Below are 24,527 nucleotides of genomic sequence, written 5' to 3' on the forward strand. Positions count from 1 at the left end.
AAAAAAAAAAGACTCCTACTATTGTTCCTGAATGTTAAAGATGCTAATATGAGAGTTTCAACTTTCAGTAAGCTTATTTTCCAAAATCCTGTTGTTTCATTTCCTGCCCAGGATTATTAAAAAGCACAATCTGTTACGGAAAACCCACAGTAAAAGCTGGGACTTACATCACAACCAAACAGTGGCAGCTGGTAAATGATTTGATGTGAAGTGATATAAAAAGTTCTCTTAAACCTATGAAGGGAAACATACCTAATTTATAGAAAAAATCTTGTAATACTCAGATATAAGTGCTTGCTTTCATAGTTTCACTGCATAACTTTTAATATTTTTAATTTAATACTATTTAAATAAAAATTAGGAAACCAAAATCCTTTCTTAGCCCCTGGACAGCAACCTTTTTCTGCAAAGGGTCAAAAAATAATTATTTTAGGTTTGGTTGCGGGATGGGGCAGGATGTATACCATTTGTGTCACAACTAATGCTCTTGTGGTGAGAAAGCAACAGCACAGACCATACTTACACAAGAGTGTGGACAGGCTCCGGTAAAACCTCATTCATTCTAGTCCCTAAATTATCTTACACAAGGAAATGCAAACTATCCTTTACATGAAAGAACAGCTTTAAAAAACCAAACAATGGCAACCCACTCCAGTACTCTTGCCTGGAGAATCCCATGGACAAAGGAGCCTGGTGGGCTATAGTCCATGGGGTCGCAAAGAGTCAGACACGACTAAGCAATTGACACACACAATGATGTAAAACAGACCACAATAAACTCACAGGACAGCAAAAAAAAAAAAAAAAAAACCAAACAAGACACAGTGCGAGGAGGGGGATGAAGAAAGAGAGGAAGAAATTATAAAACATAGAATCAAGTAGGTGAAGGGTTAACTCCAGTAGGTTACCTTCTGCGGATCTGAATTCTTCTCCCACTGAAGCACTTTTTATACCCAGGTTATCATCACTGTCACATTCTGTAAGGAAGAATCAATAAACGCAAATGTACTTCTGAAAAAGTTACTGTGCCATTAATTTACGTACTCTAAAATGGTATGACTTTCAATGACTCCTCCACTCCTCCCATACCCAAGCTTACTAATTACAATCCGTTAGTATTACACATCTTTCCCTAGTTTTTTTTTAAAAATGATTACCAAATACTACTACATAAATCAAGAAAAAATAAAAATGAATGAAATAGGTAATTCACTTTTAGCTCTATATTCAAAAGATTATTTGAAAAGGTTTTTTTGTATGTTTAGGAAATAAGTTCCAGCATTTTTTTAAAAACTGTGAATTTTAAAAAGCTAATTTATTTGGATCCAGCAAATAAACTCCAAAGTTTCATTTGCATTAAATCATCTTTAAAAGATTTCTTAGTGGCGACAGAAAAAATTCTCCTGTAGTTTGAAAATCATAAGCATTCATCTCTACAGAGATAGGTTTATTATTAATAATGCCTCTGCATGCCACAAACTCAGTTGATGTCTTTTATGCTTACTAATGAGAGACCTAAGGCTTTAAAATAATGAATGACAGCCACTTAAAACATGAACATGGTACCATCAGGGACCTGGCTTTCACTTTCACTACATTTAAATCAATTTCTATCAGAGTGACTGAATCAGGGTTTAAATAACTGAATACAAATCATATGGACATATATATATGGAAACATGTAAAATCCTAAAATATACATTTAAAAATTAATCAATTTACCATAGTCTACAAATAGAAACCACTGTATAACTCTTACATTCCTTTAGTGCAAAAATTTGTTATGTCATCTTTTGCTGTTCCAGCAAAAACAATGTTTTTTTTCTACAATATGTTATATACACTTACTACTTCAAATATTTCAAGCTATGTCTTAGTGAAATAAAACATTATATTTACAATTTGAAGAACAGAAAAATTAATTCTTCAAACATCAGGAACAAAGAAAATGCCCAAGCTTTCCATTATTATAATTCAAAGTCAAGGCCAGTCAAAAGCAGTGTGTTGTAACTGGTCTAAATAACCCATCACTGCAGTGAAGGCCTATGTAGTCCTGGGCTACATAGGGCTATGAGTTTGACACTAGGTTGTAAACATTTTTAAAGGTTTCTTTTGCCTCAATCAGCACCACCCATACAACAGAGAAAATCATGAAAAATTTTTTCTGTCTTCAGTACCTTGCATAGAATTAACTGTACCATATGGAAAGAGGCAGACAGAAGCTCAGAATTAGACTTAACAGCTAATTCACATAATGCCTATTCAACAGGGCACGCCACTGCTTCAGCCACCTACACCTTCACAGCAGGGTAAACTCATTGCTCAGTTTTTAAGATGGCTTTAGAAACCTGTGTAATTGGTACCAACCTCCATCCCACTCATTTCAAAATGAAGACACAAACCAAAAAAATACAACAAAGTCCCAGGGTCATAAACCAGGTGGCCACGGACCGTGTTCAGATTCAACAAAAACCATCTTGAAACATACTATGCTTTAAAGAGACTTAACTAAAGTAAAGTCTTTAAACAGTAAACAGACTTTACTAAAGTCTGTTTTCAATTTAAATTCAGTAATTCATAACAGCCTATACTCTAGTTCACCCTTGTATTACTGAAGAAAAAATATTCTAGGAAAGTTCAAACTTTATATAAAATTCAAAGGAAGATGTTTAATTACTGAAGAACTATAAACACCTGAATACACAAAACTGTTTTTAAAGAGAAAATCTTACATAAAGCAAATCAATATTCTTGAACTAACCTATAAGATAATGTCAAGTTCTTTACACAAACAGATCTTTAAGAGCTTATATAAAAACAAGTAGCAGTTATTTTATCTTACAAAGAGCGTGACAACCAGGAGCAACATCACACAGTGCAAATAAAAATGCTGCTGACATGGTTCCTTTGACTCAAGCAGCCCTCACAAACGGTGACTGCAATTCTACAGTCAAAAGAAAGAAAACAGGGCTTCCTAGTTGACTTACAAAAGATCCTGGGGAACTCACAATGACAAGTTGGATATGTTTGACAATCAGCTTACTTTTTAAAGGACCAGAATGCACAATCAAATCTTTTTATCTTCTACAAAAAGAAAAAGCATCTTCCTGTTATTTTTTTAAGCACTCATAGTTGGTATCTACACATGCTCTGCAAAGTCATTAGACTGTAGCACAGCATCTCTCATCTTCATTCTTCAAGGACGTGGTAAGAGCCAACAACGCACACTAGAGTCTCTAACATAAAACTGGGGCTTCGCATCAGTGAAAACCTGTCTCCGCAGATGATGGCTGTCTGGCCCTAGGCAGCTATTTCAACATTTCTGGGCCTCTGTTCTGTCATGTACAAAAGGGGGAGACCTAACATATCCCACCTCACAGTGCTGCAAGGAGGAGTAAATAACACGTGGAAGAAGTTCTTTGAATGTTATAAACATCTTCAACACTACAAATACAAAAAACACCTAGCATGGCAGCCGGCATACAGTAGGTCCTCAATAAAAAGATTAGTTCCCTTTTTCTTCTTTAAAACAACACTGAAGTGACAAGTGATGTCTGCATCTTTGAAATATGAGGCCTGAGTTAGAATGAACACATATTTGTGAATAAGATGTGAAAGGTTTAAAAAAAGAAAAAGCCTACCAGGCTCCTCTGACCAGGATCACTAGAAAGCATCCATGTATCTTGGTAAACTTTTAAAAAGTGACAATCAGTACAATATAAAATAGAACTAATAGAAGGATAAGGAGGCCATGGGTGTCAACTCAGGACAGGTTAGTATCGTTACATGTCTCCACAGGGATATGCATATACTGTTATCAAAGTGCTGCTGCTGGAGCCCTGATGCACAGGAGACTGAGTTTACAGGGCAGAAACCATGACACATTCAAATCTTAATCTTAACTTAAAGCCTCATCCTGCTACAGAGAGTAACTGATTTACCCCAAACAGTACCCACAGTAATATTCCGTCCCTGTGAGAGTGCAGGGTGCACACCGACCACGAGGTCTGTGCACTGAGAAATGCTTCTCAGTTCTAATGCATATTAAATACCATTTCTTACCAAAAACTCTTATTATTCTTAAGGCCATTTGTTAGGAAAGGTGAAGGAATAAAGTTACCCACAAAAATCACTGGTCTTTGATTTTCTAATCAGTTATAAAGTTTATTGTTTGGCCACTTAATTTTAATAATTTTCATTACTTTTAAAATGCATTGGCTATAGCACATGAAAAGATGCTTATTTGGAAAATGGAAATGAAGACCAAAATGAGATACCACTGTGTACCCATGAGGATGGTTATCATCAAAAACAAAAATCAGAAAATAACAATTGTTGGCAAGGATGTAGAGAAACTGAAGCCTCATGACCTATTGGTGGGAATGTAAAATATTATAGTCCATGTGGAAAATAATATGGAGGTTTCTCAAAAAATTAGAATAGAGTTACCATGTTACCTAGCAACCACACTTCTGGGCATATACTCACAGAAACTAACGGAGGGTCTGGAAGAGACGCCTGCCCCCATGCTTACAGCAACATGACTCACAACAGCTAAAGCATGAACACACACCAAGTGACCACCAATGGGTAAACAGATAGCAAAAGGGGGCACAGACATACAACGGAGCACTACTCAGCCTTAAAAAGGACCCTTCGACACAGGCTATAACATGGGTAAAACCTGAGGAAACGTTTTTCTCAGTGAAATAATAAGCCAGTCACAAAAACAGAAAGGCTGCATGATTTCACTTACAGGACACACTCAGGGTAGTCACATTCATAGACAGGAGACAGAATGCTGGCTCCCCACGGGCTGGGGGAAGGACAGTGGGGAGTTACTGTTTAATGGGCATGGGGTTTCAGTTGTCAAGACGAAAGGAGTTCTGGGGATGGATGGTGGTGATGGCCACACAGCAATGTGAATGCAGTTAACACCATACAACAGGTTTCCCAGGTGGCTCAGTGGTAAAGAATCTGCCTTCAATGAAGATCTGGGTTCGATTCCTGGGTTGGGACGATCCCGTGGAGAAGGAAATGGAAACTCATTCCAGTATTTTTGCCTGAAAAATCCCATGAACAGAGGAGCCTGGCAGGCTACAGTCCATGGGGTCACAAAGAGTCGGACGTGACTGAGTGACTTCACACAAACACACCTCGCAACTGGACATTTCAGAATGGTTAACATGGTAAATCTTACATGTGAAAGTGTTAGCTGCTCAGTCGTGTCCAATTCTGCAACCCCACAGACTGTAGCCCCCCAGGCTCCTCTGTCCATGGAATTCTCCAGGCAAGAATACTAGAGTGGGTAACCATTCCCTTCTCCAGGGTATCTTCCCAACCCAGGGATCAAACCTGGGTCTCCTACACTGCAGTTGGGTTCTTTACCATCTGAGTCATCAGGGAAGCCCAAAAGCATGTATATTTTGGTTCAATTAAAAAAAGAAAACAGTAGAGAGAAAATCTAAAAAATATATATATAGTCGCTGGGAATCATGTTTCCTTTTTATGGTATTAATAATTAATAATACCTACTATTTACTGAGCACCTATGTGCTTTCTGGGCTTCCCTTATAGCTCAGCTGGTAAAGAATCCGCCTGCAATGCAGGAGACTCTGGTTCAACTCCTGGATTGGGAAGATCTGCTGGAGAAGGTATAGGCTACCCACTCCAGTATTCTTGGGCTTCCCTTGTAGCTCAGCTGGTAAGAATCCGCCTGCAATGCAGGAGACCTGGGTTCGATCCCTGGGTTGGGAGGATCTGCTGGAGAAGGGAAAGACTACCCACTCCAGTATTCTGGCCTGGAGAACTCAATGGACTATACAGTCCACGGGGGTGCAAAGAGTTGGACTCTAGACACTATACATGTCACTAATTCTTACAGACTTATAGATATGAAAGTGAGACTCACAAAAAGTTGAATATCTTTACCTGAAATCACACTGCTAGGAAGCAGCTACCTTAGCATTTGAACAAATGCCCATGGCCTTCTTTATACACTGCATCGCCTCTGTTTATTTATCACAAAAATTCAAAATAAAGTACACATGTGCCCCCAAAGAGCAGTAAGTTCAAACGAGCACTGACTATGAATAAATGATTTTAAAAATATGTAGAGTATAAGAAATATTCATAAAAGAACTTCAGTATATAACAATAACCTACACCTTACCTCTAACCCTAACATACCCATGCAGACCTATTTATATGCAGCTTTCACTCCAAATAAAGTTGAAAGAAAGGCAAAATCATAACAGCTCTCAATACCAAAGCAATGCTCCCAAGAGCAGCAGGAGGAAGACAAGGGGGTTGGCCTAGGTGGCAAAGGTGAAAATTAAATATTTTATGAGATTATTGCATAGATGTTTTTAAGGATCGGGGAAGGGATGATAAAAGAATGGAAGAAAAAGTGGTTAAAACAAGCCACGGACACAGGGAATTCTACTCAGTACTCAGTAACGCCCTGTACGGGAAAAGAATCTACAAAAGAGGATTTACAGGTATATGTACAACTGACTCACTTGGCTGTACACCTGAAACTAACACAACACTGTAAATCAACTATACTCCAATAAAAATATTAACATTTTTTTAAAAAGAAAGAAAAGAAAAAAAAAAAGCCACAAACAGAAAAAGCAAGTGAATGAAAACAAAAACTATAGAACAGGAAGATAAAATTCAGTACTACAATATGACATAAATAAGCAAAACAGAGTTGACTTTCCTTTAAAGAGCACGAGTGTGCCAGCAGCTCAATGGCTCCTAACTTTGAATTTATCCATTGCAATGAGTGACCAGAGCAAAGTTCTTCACAACAGATCTTCAATCAAAATGCGGCTCTACATATATGAAATGAAGAAATTAGCAAGGAGGAGGGCATACTTGGGAAATGTAAAGGCAAATAATAAACATTCCAAGAAGTAGTCAGTTTCTCACTGAAGTCAGTCATCAGTATCTTTAAACTCTTTTCATGGCTGCAACTTATTAGGATATTTAAAAACTATTCTTTTATTCTCTCCTACCCACATTTACTTCAGAAATTAAAAAAACAAAAACAAAAAATACCCATCTGGGTCCCTAGAATTATACCCTTTCCTAAATATTGGTTAGTTAAACTGGCCCCCAGCATGCCCATTCACTGAACAATCTCAGAAAGGCAGAGAGAGTGCAGGACAGAGGCTCCTAGTCCTTCAAGGTCATAAAATCGCTCAGGGCTTCGTTCTATTACTGTCCACCTCCTAAATGCTCTTTTTTTTTTGGTACTGCCATATTTACTGCTTTCTGGTTTCTCCTACAAGCACTTTGCTTTCTGAAAAACTGAAGATAAATTTAGAATTTCCAAAACAAAATGAAGATCCAGATTCTGAGCTTTACAAAACTCTAATAGCATATTTCAAACCATTAAATATACGAATATAAATTTTATCCTTCAGACGAAAAAGGGCTCCAGAAAATCACGAATTCATTCTCCTTCTAACACACTCAAAATGAAAGCAGACAAGGAATGAAACACAACAAAAGCATGAGCGCGTGGCAGTTTAGTAAGCAGGCGGCAGGGCAGAGTGGACAGCAGTTTATTGGCTTCTCTCAGCAGTGAAGTCTCCTCCTTTTGGGCGGTTTGCCCCGAGGCTGCAGCTGCATACCTTTGGTGGTGTCAGATATGCTATTTAACAAGGCACACATCATATCTCCCTCCAAGTGGTGAGGGTTGAGTATATGTGCTGGCCTCTGAGTCTTCTTAAACTGATTCTCTAGCTCCAGAAAACCTTGATCTCCTGAGAGGATGGTGAAAGGAATCTGCTTGGGCAGCTGTTCATCTAGACGGCCAGCCTAAGTTGGAACAAACGGCACACGTCAAATCAGCATCTGTGCTTCCAATCAAGTTACAGCTGTTTCAGAATGAACGCCTACCTAGAAAGGTATATTTCACATGTCCCCTTGCTCCCATTAAAGTATGATATAAAGATCTCATTCACAAATAAAATATATTAATACCGTATTTTAAAAATGTAAAGTGCTGCCAATTTTAAGATAAACTGTTTAATGTGCCACTAAGACAGAAAGAAAAAAAGAGGAGGCCCCCATATAAAGGTGGAACAGTAGTAACAGGGCTAAAGTAAGCAAAGTAACAGTAAGGCAAGCAAGCTCAACCTTAAAACTGGCTAGATGGAAAAAGAAATTATCTTGTGGTTTAAAATATAAGCAGCAGTCAACAAATCTACAGAGTAAATTCATGTTATCAGTGTGACACAGAAAAGCTTAAGCAGAAAATTTAATTTAAGCTGGGTCTCAGGTGGGTCATTTCTCCAGGCGACTAGCCGAGACAGAAGCAAATGCAGATTCCACCTGGGCCAACAGTGACTATCACGGGGCATGCTCATTTCAGATGTTAAATGTGGAAGCGCCTCATGCGTCAGGAGTGACACCTCCTGATCATTTATTCTAGAAACAGTTAAGGTTCTACTGTGCATAGCCGAGGGCTGGCTAGAACTGGGGATGAAGCAGTACTGCGTTCTGCATCCCCGCATTCCTGCTCCCAACGGTCTTAAGTAGAACTTGATGCAAAAGGTTTTACACAAAAGACACAGCACTGAAAAGGAATCTACAGTGTCATTACGATTTAAGTGGGAGAATTAATCAAAAGGGTCCTAGATTCACAGCAGATTCTGAATAAAGCAATGACTCACGTGCATACATATGGCGAAATCAGCAGCATCTTTTCTCTTGCTGCAGCGAGGATGCAGGAAGAAGCAGCCGATGCGGTTCAGGTAGTTGTAGACCTTACAGTGGGCCGGGGGCTTCCAGTTGGTGTTTCCCCCTGTCGTATTTAGAATAATAACAACACTGTTATTTACAACAGGCATAAACGGAGTCAAATAGAAGAAGCCAGAACAGAAGAGCAGACACAACTGAAAATTCCATAAGGAAAAACAAATACTAGGAAAAAAATGTTTCTAGAAAGAAAGTACCAGAGTAGAAGGCAGAACAGGCAGTTCCAGCACAGGGATCACCAGAGTGCTGCTGAAACCTCAGGAAAGTAGACACCTGCCCCAAACCTGACTAGTAAGCGGAAGACTCACAGGGACATTAAGCAGAATCACAGTAATGTGTGTGAAATTCTTTGGTGGTGTTCTACATGAATGTATGCATTAGTGGATTTTTTACGAGTACGTTAAGGCTGCTCACTGAAGTTAAAAAGTGGTCAATCAGGAAAGCTGGACTTACTAAAAGCCTTATCCAGGTCAGTGGGTTTCTATCTTAAGTCCTACTCCTCTTCTTTGTATACGGTTTCCTATCAAACGTGGCAAATGCACCGTATTTCATTGCACTGTGCTTTAATACTGTTGTTTTTTTTATTACTAATAAAAGTCTGTGACAACTTTGCCTTGAGTGGGCTTATCAATGTCATTTATCAAACAGCATTTGCTAACTTTCTGTCACATTTTGATGATATTCATGACATTTCACACTTTTCCATCATTGTTATGATGGTGATCACTGATGTTACCATTGTAACTGCTTGGGTGCACCACAAACCATGCCATACAAGACAGCAAACTTAACTAACACGTGTTCTGTGCATTCTCATCGCTCCACCGACTTGCCTTCACTGCCTTTCTGCCCTTTTGGGCATCCTACACCCTGAGACACAATATTGAAAGTAGGCCAATTAATAACCCCACAATGGCCTCTAAGTGTTCTAGTGAAATGAAGAGTCTCACATTTCTCAAATTAAACCAAAAGCTAGCAGTGATTAAGCTCAGTGAGAAAGGAATGTCCAAAGACAAGACAGGCTTAAAGGCAGGCCTGTAGCTAGATGACCATCGTATGATGACCATTATATCTACTGCTGTGGGCAAGAATCCCTTAGAGAAATGGAGAAGCCACACAATAAAAGAGACCAAAATGCAGTACTTAGATGCAATTTCAAAAATGACAGAATGATCTCTGTTCGTTTCCAAGGCAAACTATTCAATATCACAGTAATTAAAATCTATGCCCCAACCAGTAATGCTGAAGAAGCTGAAGTTGAACGGTTCTATGAAGACCTACAAGACATTCTAGAACTAACACCAAAAACACATGTCCTCTTCATTATAAGGGACTAGAATGCAAAAGTAGGAAGTCAAGAAACACCTGGAGTAACACACAAATTTGGCCTTGGGAGTACTGAATGAAGCAGGGCAAAGGCTAATACAGTTTTGCCAAGAGAACGCACTGGTCATAGCAAAAACCCTCTCCCAACAACATAAGAGAAGACTCTACACATGGACATCACCAGGTGGTCAATACCAAAATCAGATTGATTATATTCTTTGCAGCCATAGACAGAGAAATTCTATATGGTCAGCAAAAACAAGACCAGGAGCTGACTGTGGCTTAGAGCATGAACTCCTTATTGTCAAATTCAGACTTAAACGGAAGAAAGTAGGGGAAACCACTAGACCATTCAGGTATGACCTAAATCAAATCCCTTACAATTATACAGTGGAAGTGACAAATAGATTCAGTGGATTAGATATGACAGGTAGAGTGCCTGAAGAACTATGGATGGTGGTTCATGACCTCCTGTACAAACAGGAGGCAGGGATCAAGATCATCCCCAAGGAAAAGAAATGCAAAAAGGCAAAAGGGTTGTCTGAGGAGGCCTTACAAATAGCTGTGAAAAGAAGAGAACCTAAAGGCAAAGGAGAAAAGGAAAGCTATACCCATTTGAACACCGAGTTCCAAAGAATAGCAAGGAGAGATAAGAAAGCCTTCCTCGGTGATCAATGCAAAGAAATTGAGGAAAACAATAGAGTGGGCAAGTCTAGAGATGTCTTCAAGAAAATTAGAGATAGGAAGGGAACATTTCATGCAAAGATGGGCTCAATAAAGGACAGAAATGGTATGGACCTACCAGAAGCAGAAGATATTAAGAAGAGGTGGCAAGAATACACAGAAGAAGTATACAAAAAAGATCTCCATGACCCAGATAATCACAACAGTGTGATCACTCACCTAGAGCCAGACATCATGGAATGTGAAGTCAAGTGGGCCTTAGGAAGCATCACTATAAACAAAGCTGGTGGAGGTGATGGAATTCCCATTGAGCTATTTCAAATCCTAAAAGATGATGCTGTGAAAGTGCTGCACTCAATATGTCAGCAAATTTGGAAAACTCAGCAGTGGCCACAGGACTGGAAAAGGTCAGTTTTCATTCCAATCCCAAAGGAAGGCAATGCTAAAGAATGTTCAAACTACCGCACAATTGCACTCATCTCACACGCTAGTAAAGTAATGCTCAAAATTCTCCAAGCCAGGAACAGTACATGAACCGTGAACTTCCAGATGTTCAAGCTGGATTTAGAAAAAGTACAGGAACCAGAGATGAAATTGCCAACATCCACTGGATCACTGAAAACCCAAGACAGTTCCAGAAAAACATCTTTTTCTGCTTTATTGACTATGCCAAAGCCTTTGACTGTGTGGATCACAACACACTGCAGAAAATTCTTCAAGAGCTGGGAATACCAGACCACCTGACCTGCCTCTTGAGAAATGTGTATGTAGGTAAAGAAGCAACAGTTAAGAGCTGGACATGGAACAACAGACTGGTTCCAAATTGGCAAAGGAGTACATCAAGGCTATATATTGTCACCCTGCTTATTTAACATATGCAGAGTATATCATGCAAACTGATGACAAGCTGGAATAAAGATCACAGGGAGAAATACCAACAACCTCAGATATGCAGATGATACCAGCCTAATGGCAAAAAGTGAAAAGGAACTAGAGAGACCCTTGATGAGGGTGAGAGGAGAGTGAAAAAAGCCGGCTTAAAACCCAGCATACAGAAAACTAAGATCATAGCATCCAGTCCTATCACTTCATGGCAGACAGACAGGGAAGTAATGGAAACTGTGACAGATTCTTTTTCTTAGGCTCCAAAATCACCGTGAACACTGGTGACTGCAGCCATGAAATTAAAACACACTTGCTCCTTGGAAGAAAAGCTATGACAAACCTAGACAGCATATTAAAAAACAGTGACATCACTCTGCTGGCAAAGGTCCGTCTAGTCAAAGCTATGGTTTTTTGCAATAGTCATGTACGGATCTGACAGTTGGGCCACAAAGAAGGCCAAGCGCCAAAGTATTGATGCTTTCTAATTGTGGTGCTGGAGAAGACTCCTGAGAGTCCCCTGGACAATCAGGAGATTGAACCAGTCAATGCAAAGGAAATCAACCCTAAATATTCATTGGAAGGACTGATGCTGAAGCTGAAGCTCCAATACTTTGGCCATCTTGGGCATCTGATGCAAAGTGTCAACTCATTCGAAAAGCCCCTGATGCTGGGAAAGATTGGGGGGGGGTGGGGAGAAGGGGACGACAGAGGATGAGATGGTTGGGTGACATCACCAACTCAACAGACATGAGTTTGAGCAAGCTCTGAGAGATACTGAAGGACAGGAAAACCTGGTGTGCTGCAGTCCGTGGGGTTGCAAAGAGTTGGACGTGACTGAGCAACTGAGCAACAATGCAGTTACAGTTATCAAAGCAGTATGGTCGTGGCATAAATACAGAAATATAGATCAACGGAACAGGACAGAAAACCCAGACATAAGCCCAACCAGTTATGGCCAGCTAATCCATGACAAAGTAGGTGAGTTTACACAATGGTGGCAAGACAGTCTCTTCAACAAATGGTGCTGGGAAAACTGAACAGCGACATGTAAAAAAATTAAGTTAACTCATTCCTTAATTCCATACGCAAAAATAAGCTCAAAATGGATTAAAGATCTTAATGTGAGACAAGACTATATAAACTCTTAGAGGAAAACACAGGCAGAACATGCTCTAACATAAATTACAGCAGCATCTTTTTTCATCCATCTCCCAGAATAATGAAATACAAACAAAAATAAATAAATGGGACCTACTTAAACTCAAAAACTTTTGCACAGCAAAGGAAACAATAAACAAAATGAAAGACAACTCACAGAATGGGAGAAAATATTTGCAAATGATGTGACTGATAGGGATTAGTCTCCAAAATTTACATTTTATGACACTTAACAGCATCAAAACAAATAACCCACTCAAAAAATGGGCAGAGACCTGAACATACATTTCTCCAATGAGGACATACAGATACACCTATGAACAGATTTCAGTATCTCTAAGAATTAGAGAAATGCAAATGAAAACTACAATGAGGTATCCTGTCACACCAGTCAGAACAGTTATCTTCAAAAAACCCACAAGCAACAACTGCTGGAAAGAGTGTGGTGAAAAGGCAACCCTGTTATACTCTTGGCTGCAATGTAACCTGGTACAGCCAGTATGGAGAACAGTACGGAGGTTCCTGAAAACACTGAACAGAGCTACCATATGACCCTGCAATCCCACTCCTGGGCATACAGCTGGAGAAAAACACGATCCGAAAGGAGACACGCACCCCTGTCCTTCACTCACTGCAGCACTGTTTACAATAGGCAAGACAGGAAAGCAATCAACAGAGGAACAGATAAACAAGATGTGGTACATATATACGATGGTGTATTACTCAGCCATTAAAGAGAGTGAAAGAATGCCATTCGCAGCAACATGGATGGACCTAGAGAATGTCATATGAGTGAAGTCTGCCAGACAGAGAAGGAGAAATGTTGTATGAATCCCTTACGTGTGGAATCGAAAAAGAAATAATACAAATGAACTTACTTACAAAACAGACAGAGGCTCATAGAGTTAGAAAACTTACGGTTGCCAGGGGAAAGGGATAGTTAGGGACTTTGGGAAGGCCGTGTACAAACTGCTATTTAAAATGATAACCAACAGGAACTACCGTATAGCACGTGGAACACTGCTCAATGTGTGCGCCAGCCAGGAGGGAGGAGGTCTCGGGGGAGAATGGATACATGTATATGTATGGCTGAGTCCCTTTGCTGTTCACCTGAAACTACCACAACATTATAATGGGCTATACACCAACACAAAATAAAAAATTTAAAGTTTAAAAAAAAAACTCGTGATTGGGGAAGATGTGAAGAGGTCAAAATACCAACAGCAACAGGAATTTGGAAAAAGTTGATTCCAACTCTCATGGATGACTCTGAGGGGTTCAAGAACTCAGTAGAAAAGGGAACTGCAGATGTGGTGCAAAGAGCAAGAGAACCAGAATCAGAAGTAGAGTCTGAAGATGTGACTGAACTGCTGCAATCTCAAGATAAACCTTTAATGGATGATGAGCAAGGAAACTGGTTTTTTGAGAATGAATCTACCCTAGTGAAGATGCTGTGATGACTGTCGAAATGACAAGTAAGGATTTTAAATATCACATAAATTTAGTTGATAAAGCAGCAGCAGGGTTTGAGAGGATCGATTCCACTTTTGAAAGAAGTTCTACTGTGGGTAAAACGCTATCACACAGCACTGCAGACTACAAAGAAATCATTCATGAAAGGAAGAGTCAGTCAATGCAGCAAACTTGATTTTAAGAAATTGCCACAGTCGTCCCAACCTTCAGCAACCACCACCCAGATCAGTCAATAGCCATCAACATGGAGGCAAGATACCACCCCCGCCAGCTGAAAGATTATGACTCACTGAAGGCTAAGGTAATACTTAGCATTTTATAGCAATAAGATGTCTTTCAATTAAGACATATTTTAAGACATAATGTTCTTGCCCACTTAACAGACTACAGTAATAGTGTAAACATGACTTTTATATGCATAGAGAAACCAAAAAATTCGTGTGACTTGCAGTGGTCTGGAATTGAAACTGCAGTATCTACTGGGTGTGCCTATACGCAAGAGGCTCACTGTACTAAATCTCAGTTAATCAAAGAGAAGTCTCTCTCTCAGGTTTGGTCAATGGCTTATAAAGACATTCAGTGTATGGCCAAACCAACCTGAATGCACCCAATCTCATGTCATCTCAGAAGCTGAGCCTGGTTAGTACCTGAATGGGAGATTCATACAAAGATGCACATTTATAAGCAGTAAGGAAGAACTGAAGAGGCAGTTATGGAGAAAACACAGTAATTCTGTAGCTACAAGGTCCAAGCTCAAAAGCTAACTCTATTATTTTTATACTTTGCAAAAAAAAAATAAACTTCTCAGCCTAATTCCTTATATTTAAAGGGAGAAAATTATAATAATCAGTAAGCATGGGCTCCCCTGGTGGTTTCAGGTGGTAACGAATTCACCTGCATTGCAGGAGACCCAGGTTCAATCCCTGGGTCAGGAAAATCCCCCGAAGAAGGGAAATGGCTACCCACTCCAGTATTCTTACCTGGAGAATTCCAGACAGAGGAGCCTGACTGGTTACAGTCCATTGGGTCACAAAGAATCAGACATGACTGAGCGACTATTTTTCTTTAAAAAAACAAACAAACCAGTACCTGGCATACTGTAGGTATTGAATAAAAAGGCTCTTTCAATCTGTAACTACAGATTTATAAACTGTGGGTCCATCAAAAAGAGCTAACACCCATCACAGAGAAATGCAAGGAGAAAAATATTCTAGCACTGTAACTATAATGCAAGGTGACAACATTTCAATTTTGTTTCTATCTCCTACTCAGGAAGGTTCAAGAAGAGTCCTTTTAAAGCAAAACATATTCTAAGGTGTGTGTAGGGAGTGGGAGAGGTAGCCTCAAGTGTTTTTCTTATTGCCATACCTTGAAAGCCCCAAATAAATGTTCCTTGGTTAAGATGCCCTGGTAGGTGACCAAAAAAGTTGGACCAGTTATCGAAGTCAACAAAGACTATGTGAGTCATAGTTCTCAGGTAATCCAAGTCTGGGAGCTCAACAACCTCTTCATCTGAGAAAAAAGAAACATCGACAGGAATTTGAGAAGAATTAGCTAAAAACTTTTCAACTTGTCAACTTAACATTAATCTTGCATGTGTTTTTACTTCTATCTAAGCCATGTTGTGAAATCCAAATGACACAGTATATTTATATCAGATAAAAATATTTTGAATATTTCAGAAATGATTGTCCTTTCTACAAATATGTGCCACTGATCCTGGCTTTCTTTAAAAGTCATTTATAAAGGGAATTTTTTTTTTTTTTAATTAGTGTATTGGAAGATCTAGAAGACCAGGCTTTAAGGCTAAGTAACTAAAACTCGCACCATTCATCAAAATAAACTTTAGAGGTTACTTGCTAAGAACTTTCTTGCTACCAGGAGTCCGTTCTTTTCCTAACCTGGACTGATCCATCGGCATGCCTCTGGCTCCATGCTACGCCCTGGAGTGCAGACGTGAGACAGCCCACACGCTGCTCCTGGGCGCCTCCCGCAAAGACACCTCTTCTCCGCTCTCCCAGGGCCTCTCCGCTCTGACCCTCTCCAACTCTTGTTCTCCCTCCTCTTCCCTCCTGTCACACCTCTTCACTTTGACAGGGCCTTAAGAGTTTCCAGCGGTAGCAATGAAGACCCTGAATGTTTAAACTCTTTTTAAAACAGACAGCTTCTCAGTTCAGTTCAGTAGCTCAGTCGTGTTCGACTCTCTGTGACCCCATGAACCACAGCACACCAGGCCTCCCTGTCCATCACCATCTCCCAGAGTTCACTCAAACTCATGTCCATCGAGTCGGTGATGCCATCCAGCCATCTCATCCTCTGTCGTCCCTTCTCCTCCTGCCCCTAATCCCTCCCAGCATCAGAGTCTTTTCCAATGAGTCAACTCTTCACATGAGGTGGCCAAAGTACTGCAGTTTCAGCTTTGGCATCATTCCTTCCAAAGAAATCCCAGGGCTGATCTCCTTTAGAATGGACTGGTTGGATCTCCTTGCAGTCCAAGGGACTCTCAAGAGTCTTCTCCAACACCACAGTTCAAAAGCATCAATTCTTCCGCACTCAGCTTTCTTCACAGCTTCTATTCCACCTAATAAAGACTGACTCAGAAAGAGCCGGCCATTCTTTCTCATTTCTAAACCATTTTCTTATCTCCTTTCTTAAAATACTCAGTAATTTAGATTTAGATATGACAATGACCTCCTGTCAAACATAAACCAACACAAATTCCCCAAAAAGAAAAGAACAGAACATAAAACAGTATGGCCATGGTTCCACTGTTAGAAGAAGAGTTGAATGGGGCTGGAGTACATCATTTAATCAACATAAAACACATGGCTAATGGTGATGGCAAGAGCTACCTGTGCTACAGAGCAAGTCTAAAAATTCAGTAGTTCATAACAATATTTTATTAGCCGAAACTTTTACATATCCTCATTTTTCCACTCTACACTGCATAATTTACAGTCAATTTTTATTTAAAAGAATATATAATTAAAGTTATACTCAAAAGGAAACAATCATACTTCTAAACAAAATAAAAACTTGCACTCTTGTAGAGTTCTTCAATCTTATTGTAGAAGTCAAGTCTAGAGTAATCCATACTCTGAATTCAGTATTCTGCCTGGTTTCTTGTTTCCACTTAACAACTCAATTTCTAATTGCTATTTTAACTCTAAGTAAAAGCTTTGCTTCCAAAAAGGAATAAGGAAAATATATTCTCAAGTGATCTTTAAGATTTCTCAGAGAATAAGGCCAAAATAGAAACAAAAAGAAATCACTGACTTATCTTCTACTGAATTTTAGTCTAAATGATAGTAATGGGCAGTGTACTTTCAAATCTGACTTTCAGAAAACCATCCATTTTCCTTATCTTTCAAAATTCCCAAGTCCTTTGGAAAAGAAAATAAAACGTTATCTAAAATATCTATTAGTGTAACAGGTATTCTTTGTCCCCTCAGGTTAAGAGGGTAGTTGCACGAAGCAGCAGGAACACGGATCTCTGTACCCGCTGCAGAAACGATTACCCCATCTCACCCAACCCCGGGCAGCTGCCCCTGGCCCGCGCCTATCAATCACCAGCACGTGGGATGCCCCGCGTCAGGGCTGGTTACCTGCCGTACCTGCGCTCTGGCCGCTCAGCTCCATCTCAGCGGCTCTGTCCGGTTCTGCAGTCTGCAGCCCGTCTGCGGTCTGTCTGGGCTTTCTCTCTGCCCGGGCGGGTGGTGGGCTCTTGGGCTCGGCCGAAAGGCGGGCCCCCACCGGTCCCCGCAGCGAGCAGTGCTTCGTGTGGAAGTGCTGCTGCGCGCTCTCGGGGTCCTGGAAGGCCTTGGTGCACGTGCCGCACTTGATGAGGCCCCGCGGCGGGGTCTCCAGGTCCGCGTGCGCCTGGCGCACGTGCGTGTGCAGGTCACCGAGGCTCTGAGTTGTGGCTGAGCAAACGCCACAGCGGAACCACAGGCGGCCCTGGCCCAGCAGGGTCTGCAGACAGCGGCCGTGGTCCTCCCGCCTGTTGACTTTGCAGAGGTAGCTCTCGCGGCAGCCACAGGTCAGCAGATTACCCGTCTCTATTACTGGAAAATCACTCTCCGTTTTAATGGAAGGTTCCGTTTTTTCTGACACAAATACATAGTCTGTGCTGTGGTGCTCCTTATAATGAGTCAAAAATGCATCTTCCACATTAAAACTCAGATCGCAAAGCCCGCAGAAGTACTTCATCTTTACCTCACTGTTGTGCTCATCTTGGCAATGTCGTTGTAGTGTTTCCATCTTGTGAAAAGTCTTTTTGCAATGGGTGCAGCTGTACCTGTGAAACTGGTGACTTGTTAAAGACATGCAGTGTTGCTTTACGCATTCTTGGGAGTCAAACATATCTTCACAAATTCGGCATTGCCATTTACCCCTCGGAGGACGGTTTGCTGGGGAGTGATCAACAATAGTAAGAGCTGAAGAAGGATTCTCAGCAGTCAGATCACTCACCAGCGCGGTAGAGGATGATGGCGAAGTGTCACCTGCCACCTCATCCGTCTCATAAAAATACCTGTGTCCACTGTGAAACTCAGTCACATGGGCCATTATAGCCTCTTTCCTCCTCAATTCCTTTTTACATGTCCGACACCAGAAAAGAAAGTTATTTAAATGTGCCCCTCCGTGAATGCGGCTCATGTGTAAACGGATGACTCCCAAATCTTCACACACCTTCCCACAGACCACACACTTGTAACACATTGTGTTTGCTGAGAAAACATGCTTTTCTACTGCATCTTCACTCGGGAAGCGTTGATGGCATTCACAAAACCAGGTTTTAACAAGTGACCTTTCCTTCTGAAAACAAACCACACCCCCAAGGCTTTTAACTCCTAAATTCATCTTCTTTTTTGGAACAGTGCTGCAATCCTGTGAGCTAGATTCTTGAGAGGACATATTTCTTTTCAGTGATGAAAATTTTGACCCATCTTGCAACAGGTGCAGGTCAGAAAGAGGTTTGTTCCCTTCATTGCTGTGGCAATAAAGTAAAATTGATTCTTCCATTGAGTTAATGACTCGGACTTTGTGTCCTAAATTCTGCTTGTGATTCCAGGTACTGGTTTCATCCACAAAGACATGGTTGCAGTGTGGACAGTAACCTCTCAGGAGGAATTTCTCTGCCACCTGAGCAATGCTCTTCTCAGCTAGAGCTACAGGACCGGCATTTCGACAACGAACTCTAAATTGGATAAAAAGATAAACTTGTAAGTATTTCTAAATGCAGTATCTCTGCTTTTTATTGTAGTAATTATTAAGTAAACATGTGTACATAAGCACTAAAGATTGTTTTTCAACAAAGAGGCAGATGATATAATAATATCCTATCTACCTGAACATTACCTACATTTTGTTTAATCCAGACAAATTTTAGAAAAGTAGAAACAATGTAAAATGCACTGATAGGAATGTTATGAGACAAGCAGGTAACTAACTTCTCTATGGTACAGAGGAACACGACAGTGACATTCTCAACAACCTGGTACCTGTTCTTTAAGAATGGACTGATTTTAGGTCAGGAACATGCCATGCTCGTGGTTGCTTTTACACTAAAAAGTGTCCAACATCACTGTTCATCAGGGAAATCCAGATTAAAACCACAATGAGACTCTCAAAAGAACAACTAAAATGAAACAAGACTGGTAACAGCAAACCTTGGCAAGGATGTAGAGAAACTGCAACTCTCTCACCTGGCTGGTAGAAACATGCACCAGTACACACTGAGAGAATGTCGAGAAGAGACTTATAAAATTAAATACACATCTACTCTTTGATCTAGCAATTCCAATCCTAGATATTTATCCAAGAGAAATGAAGACATATATCTATAAAATGATTTGTATAAGATGTATGTAATAGCTTTATTCACAATAGCTAAAAACTGAAAAAAATCCAAAGGTCCATCAACATGAGAATGAATAAGCAAATTGTGCTATATTATTCAAAAATAAAAAAGAACAATGAACTAAACAATATGGATGAATTGTACAGATGCTATGACAAATACAAAAGAGTACATACTATACATGATTCCATTTACATAAAGATCTAGAGAAGATATATCAATGTAAGGTAGAAAAAATATCCGAACAGACTGCCTGGGGATGAGACGGTGGGAGATGACCAGGAAGGGAAGGATGGGTTGACAGCTGTATCCAGTCTACAAATCATAAAGGTTAAGGGGGCAGAGGGCTAGGTATGAACAACACATGAAAAAAATCATAAAGGTTAAGATTTGTATACGTCAATAAATTGAAACGATATGTCAGAAACAAAGAACTATAAACAATCATTAAGCATGGTAAGGCGCATAAAGATGTATAAGAATGGTGGTGTTGAGCATTATCAAAGTTGGGAGATGGATAAATAGGGTTCACTATACTAGTCTGTTGACGTGCATACAGTGAAATTTTCCATGAAATAATTAAGAATAAAAATCCTGGCAGAATGAGGATTTGAATGCATGAACTCAAGAAATACAAGTCAGAACTAGGACTGTTAACATCAGTAATTACACCGAGTTTATACAGAATAATTATACTCAGCTGCCTGTTTTTTTGAGAATGTATTTTACTTGAAAGTTTGTGAAAACAACTGTTCTAAGTAAACAAACCCAATTGTATCACTTAGTAGATATAAACTTTTAATGCATGTTAAAGAAATAAGGAGGGGGGAGACCTAAGAGAGCATCAGATGCAAAGTACAGTCTTTGAATTATGAATCCAACAAACCAAATGTAAAAAGCTTCAGGAAGTGACCAGGGAAAATTTGATAACTGATCAGATATTTGATGATATTAAAAAACTAGTTTTTTAGGTATCATGGTATTACAGTTATTTTTCTTAAAAAAAAAAAAAAGAGCTCTTATCATCCATAGGTATATCCTGGAGTATTTACAGATATAATGACAAGATTTGCTGCAAAAGTAAGAATTTCCAGGGATGAAAGTGTCATGTAGTGACAACTACTGAAGCCTGGTGACAGCCCATTAATACACCTAATGGGCTTACTGTATTCATTACTTTTGTATATTGCTTGATAATTTTCATTGTAAAGACAAAAATATCACACTCGATTATTTGATCAATTTGGCCTTTGATTGACATGCATTTTTTCACACATTTGTCATACTTTCCATGCTAGCTGAATCAAAGCCAACATTCTATCTTAACCCTCTCCTCCCACAGGCACAACCCTCAGCAACCCACATGAAACTTGGAACTGTCAGTTTGTTTTACATTTACAGCAGTATCAATGAATCCACTTTTCTCACACTTCTCCTCTTATTCATGTCACTTCATGAAGTTTTTTACATTTGCTTTGTTGGATTCATAATTCAAAGACTGTACTTTGCATCTGATGCTCTCTTAGGTCTCCCCCTCATTTCTTTAAAATGCATTAAAAGTTTGTATCTACTAAGTGATACAGTTGGGTTTGGTAAATTTGGGTAATGTCCAGGCAAATAGCCATTCTCATTTTAAAGGAGAGAAACACAGAATATAAAACTATTTGTTGAATCCCCCTGCTGGTGAAGAGCCTTTTGGGCAGGACCAGTACAAACCTGAAATGGGCAGTAAGCTCCATATGGGAACGCAGGGTCTGGTGGCAGGCCACACACTTAACTTGAAATGGAACATCTTTGCACAGAGAGATCAAAAGTTTCTTTGCAAAAGATGGAAATGATATTGGCTGTGCCACTGCCTTGTCATCTGAAAGACAAAATGAACTATAACTTGCAAAGATTTGAGTGGAGTGACCCGGCCTTCCTCCCCTCTGCCTTTTCATAACATCCGGTTAGTAAGTGAAAGAAGATAATTATTTATGTGATAAAAATCTATGAAAAGTCATTTTCTAGCTTCAATTAAATGCAATGGATGCTGAACTCATGCTCAGACTAAAATCTGAGTTTAAATGCAGGGATTTACAAAACAGATATACAAAAACATCATTGTACATAAATGTTTTCTTCCCAAGTTTGTCTTCATTCCTCAAAGTAAACCTTACTCTTATGTACAGATAAATATTAAGAATCTTTTTTTTTGAAAAATAAAAACTGAGATAAACATCTTTCACTTTCATGGTTCTCAAAATTAATGTGAAAATAAGTTATCTCAAGAATTATCTGAGATGTACAGTAAATCAGCAAAGGTTAAAGGAGTTTAATAATTTTCATCAGAAGAGAGTATGAACATACCACCCAGTTTAAAACTCTGATGGAAATGATTCTTTCCAGACATATGCTTCAAACACTCATCCTTGCTGCTAAAAAGGAGGAAGCAATTTGGACACGCAAAACACTGAATAATCTGAGGAAGAAGGTTGTTTTTATGTCCATCATCTGCAGCTTCCTAAAATATAAGGCAAAGCTATATTATAGACAACTAAAATCAATATTCAGTTTCTTAAGTCAACTTTCAAAATACCCTATTTATTATACATTTGGAATATTTTGTATCAGCTTTTAACATGAAAACTTTTCTTCCCTGTGAACTGTGGAATTGTTTTATCATAAATAAGGTCCCATATATGAATTTTTAAATTTTTTCCTTAAAAACAAATTGTTACCATCTTTCTGTGATAATAAAGATAAAAGTATGTTTGCTTTCTAGACATTTTCTTTTTATAAATGTATATGCAATATTATATAAATGCATAAATGTTTTCATATCACATATGTTTTCTTATGTTTTGCTTTGCCCACTCTGCAATATAACCTATGTTTACAAATATGTATTCTTCCATAAATCTCTCCATGTTTGTCATTTATAAAAAATACATAAAAATAAATATACAAGGGGAACTGCCATTGTTTTATCAAATATTGTTATCTTACAGATCTTCTGCCTCTCAGTTTTCTTATTCCATAATTCCTAACAGAAATCCCTAAAAATCAGCTGGTGTCACTCTAATTTATTCTTTGTAATGATCACAAACTACTTCATGGTGTGGATCTACTAAGATTTAGTCAACTATTCATTTTCAGGCTTTTTTTTTTGCCACTACAATGATTTTGGAAATATATTTATAAAAATATATTGTTGACTACATATCCTTATTATATTTACTGCTTTTCCCTCATCAGGAGTGGCCCTATTGGGTTAAAAGTTTTTGGTAATTAAAAGATATTGTGTAATTGCTGCTCAAAAGATTCTACCAATTCAGGTTCCCTAGCACTAAATGAGTCTGGCACAGGCTTTTATGGACCTTATTTTCATGTCTGCAGTCTTATAGACATGTGCTGTGTTAACTTGCCTTTCCTGTCTACTTGTGCTATGAGCTTTCATTCATATAATTCTGTGTGTTGCTTACTCCATTCCAGTCTCAGGTTTTATTTTTTCCCCTCTGGTCAACCTGTATTCATTCTTTGTTATCAAACTAACCCTGTCTCATCCTCCCATCTTTAAAATATTTTTCATCAAACACCTATCTATTAATTTTGTATATGGTCACCTTAAAATTCTGATAGTCAAACGGGCATGCCTTTTGTCCAGGTTTCCAAACCTGGTTAAGAGCTTCCTCTATTTCTTTATTTTTGTTTTTATTTCCATTATTCTAGGTGGGTCACAAGGATCTTGCTATAATTTATGTCAAAGAGTATTCTGCCTATGTTTTCCTCTAAAAGTTTTCTAGATTCTGGCCTTATATTTAGATCTTTAAACCATTTTGAGTTTAATTTTGTGTATGGTGTGAGAAAGTGTTCCAGTTTCATTCTTTTATAGGTGGCTAACAAGTTCTCCCAGCACCACCTGTCCTTTCTCCATTGTCAAAGATAAGGTGCCCATAGGTGCGTGGATTTATTTCCAGGCTTTCTCTCTTGCTCCATTGGCCTGTATTTGTTTTTGTGCCAGTACCATACTGTCTTGATGACTGCAGCTTTGTAGTACAGTTTGAAGGCAGAAAGATTGGTTCCTCCAGCTCCATTCTTCTTTTTCAAGATTGCTTTGGCTGTTCATCAAAACTTTACAAATAATAAATGCTGGAGAGGGTGTGAAGAAAATAGAACCCTCTTACCCTGTTGGTGGGAATGCAAATTGATAAAGCCACTATGGAGAACAGCATGAAGATTCCTTAAAAAAAAAAAAAAAAAAAACTAGGACTAAAACTGCCATCAGTTAAGTTAGTCGCTCAGTTGTGTCTGACTCTTTGCAACCCCATGAACTGCAGCACGCCAGGCTTCCCTATTCATCACCAACTCCCAAAGCTTACTCAAACTC

General features: G+C 39.2%; 1 protein-coding gene across 1 annotated transcript in view; it reads right to left on the reverse strand.

The window, feature by feature from the left end:
- Positions 1 to 24,527, reverse strand: part of ZNF451 (zinc finger protein 451) — an 89,192-nt gene that overhangs the window by 14,342 nt on the left and 50,323 nt on the right. The window contains exons 8-14 of the mRNA XM_010848704.1: positions 22,508 to 22,661; positions 21,875 to 22,022; positions 17,913 to 19,495; positions 15,667 to 15,810; positions 8,688 to 8,818; positions 7,644 to 7,830; positions 909 to 977 (exon numbers count right to left, since the gene is read on the reverse strand). Of these exons, the coding sequence (XP_010847006.1) occupies positions 909 to 977; positions 7,644 to 7,830; positions 8,688 to 8,818; positions 15,667 to 15,810; positions 17,913 to 19,495; positions 21,875 to 22,022; positions 22,508 to 22,661 (2,416 nt within the window). The remainder of the gene's footprint in view (positions 1 to 908; positions 978 to 7,643; positions 7,831 to 8,687; positions 8,819 to 15,666; positions 15,811 to 17,912; positions 19,496 to 21,874; positions 22,023 to 22,507; positions 22,662 to 24,527) is intronic.

This window comes from Bison bison, unplaced genomic scaffold (assembly GCF_000754665.1).
Source record: "Bison bison bison isolate TAMUID 2011002044 unplaced genomic scaffold, Bison_UMD1.0 scf7180017864270, whole genome shotgun sequence".
In the NCBI taxonomy this organism is placed as follows: domain Eukaryota; kingdom Metazoa; phylum Chordata; class Mammalia; order Artiodactyla; family Bovidae; genus Bison; species Bison bison.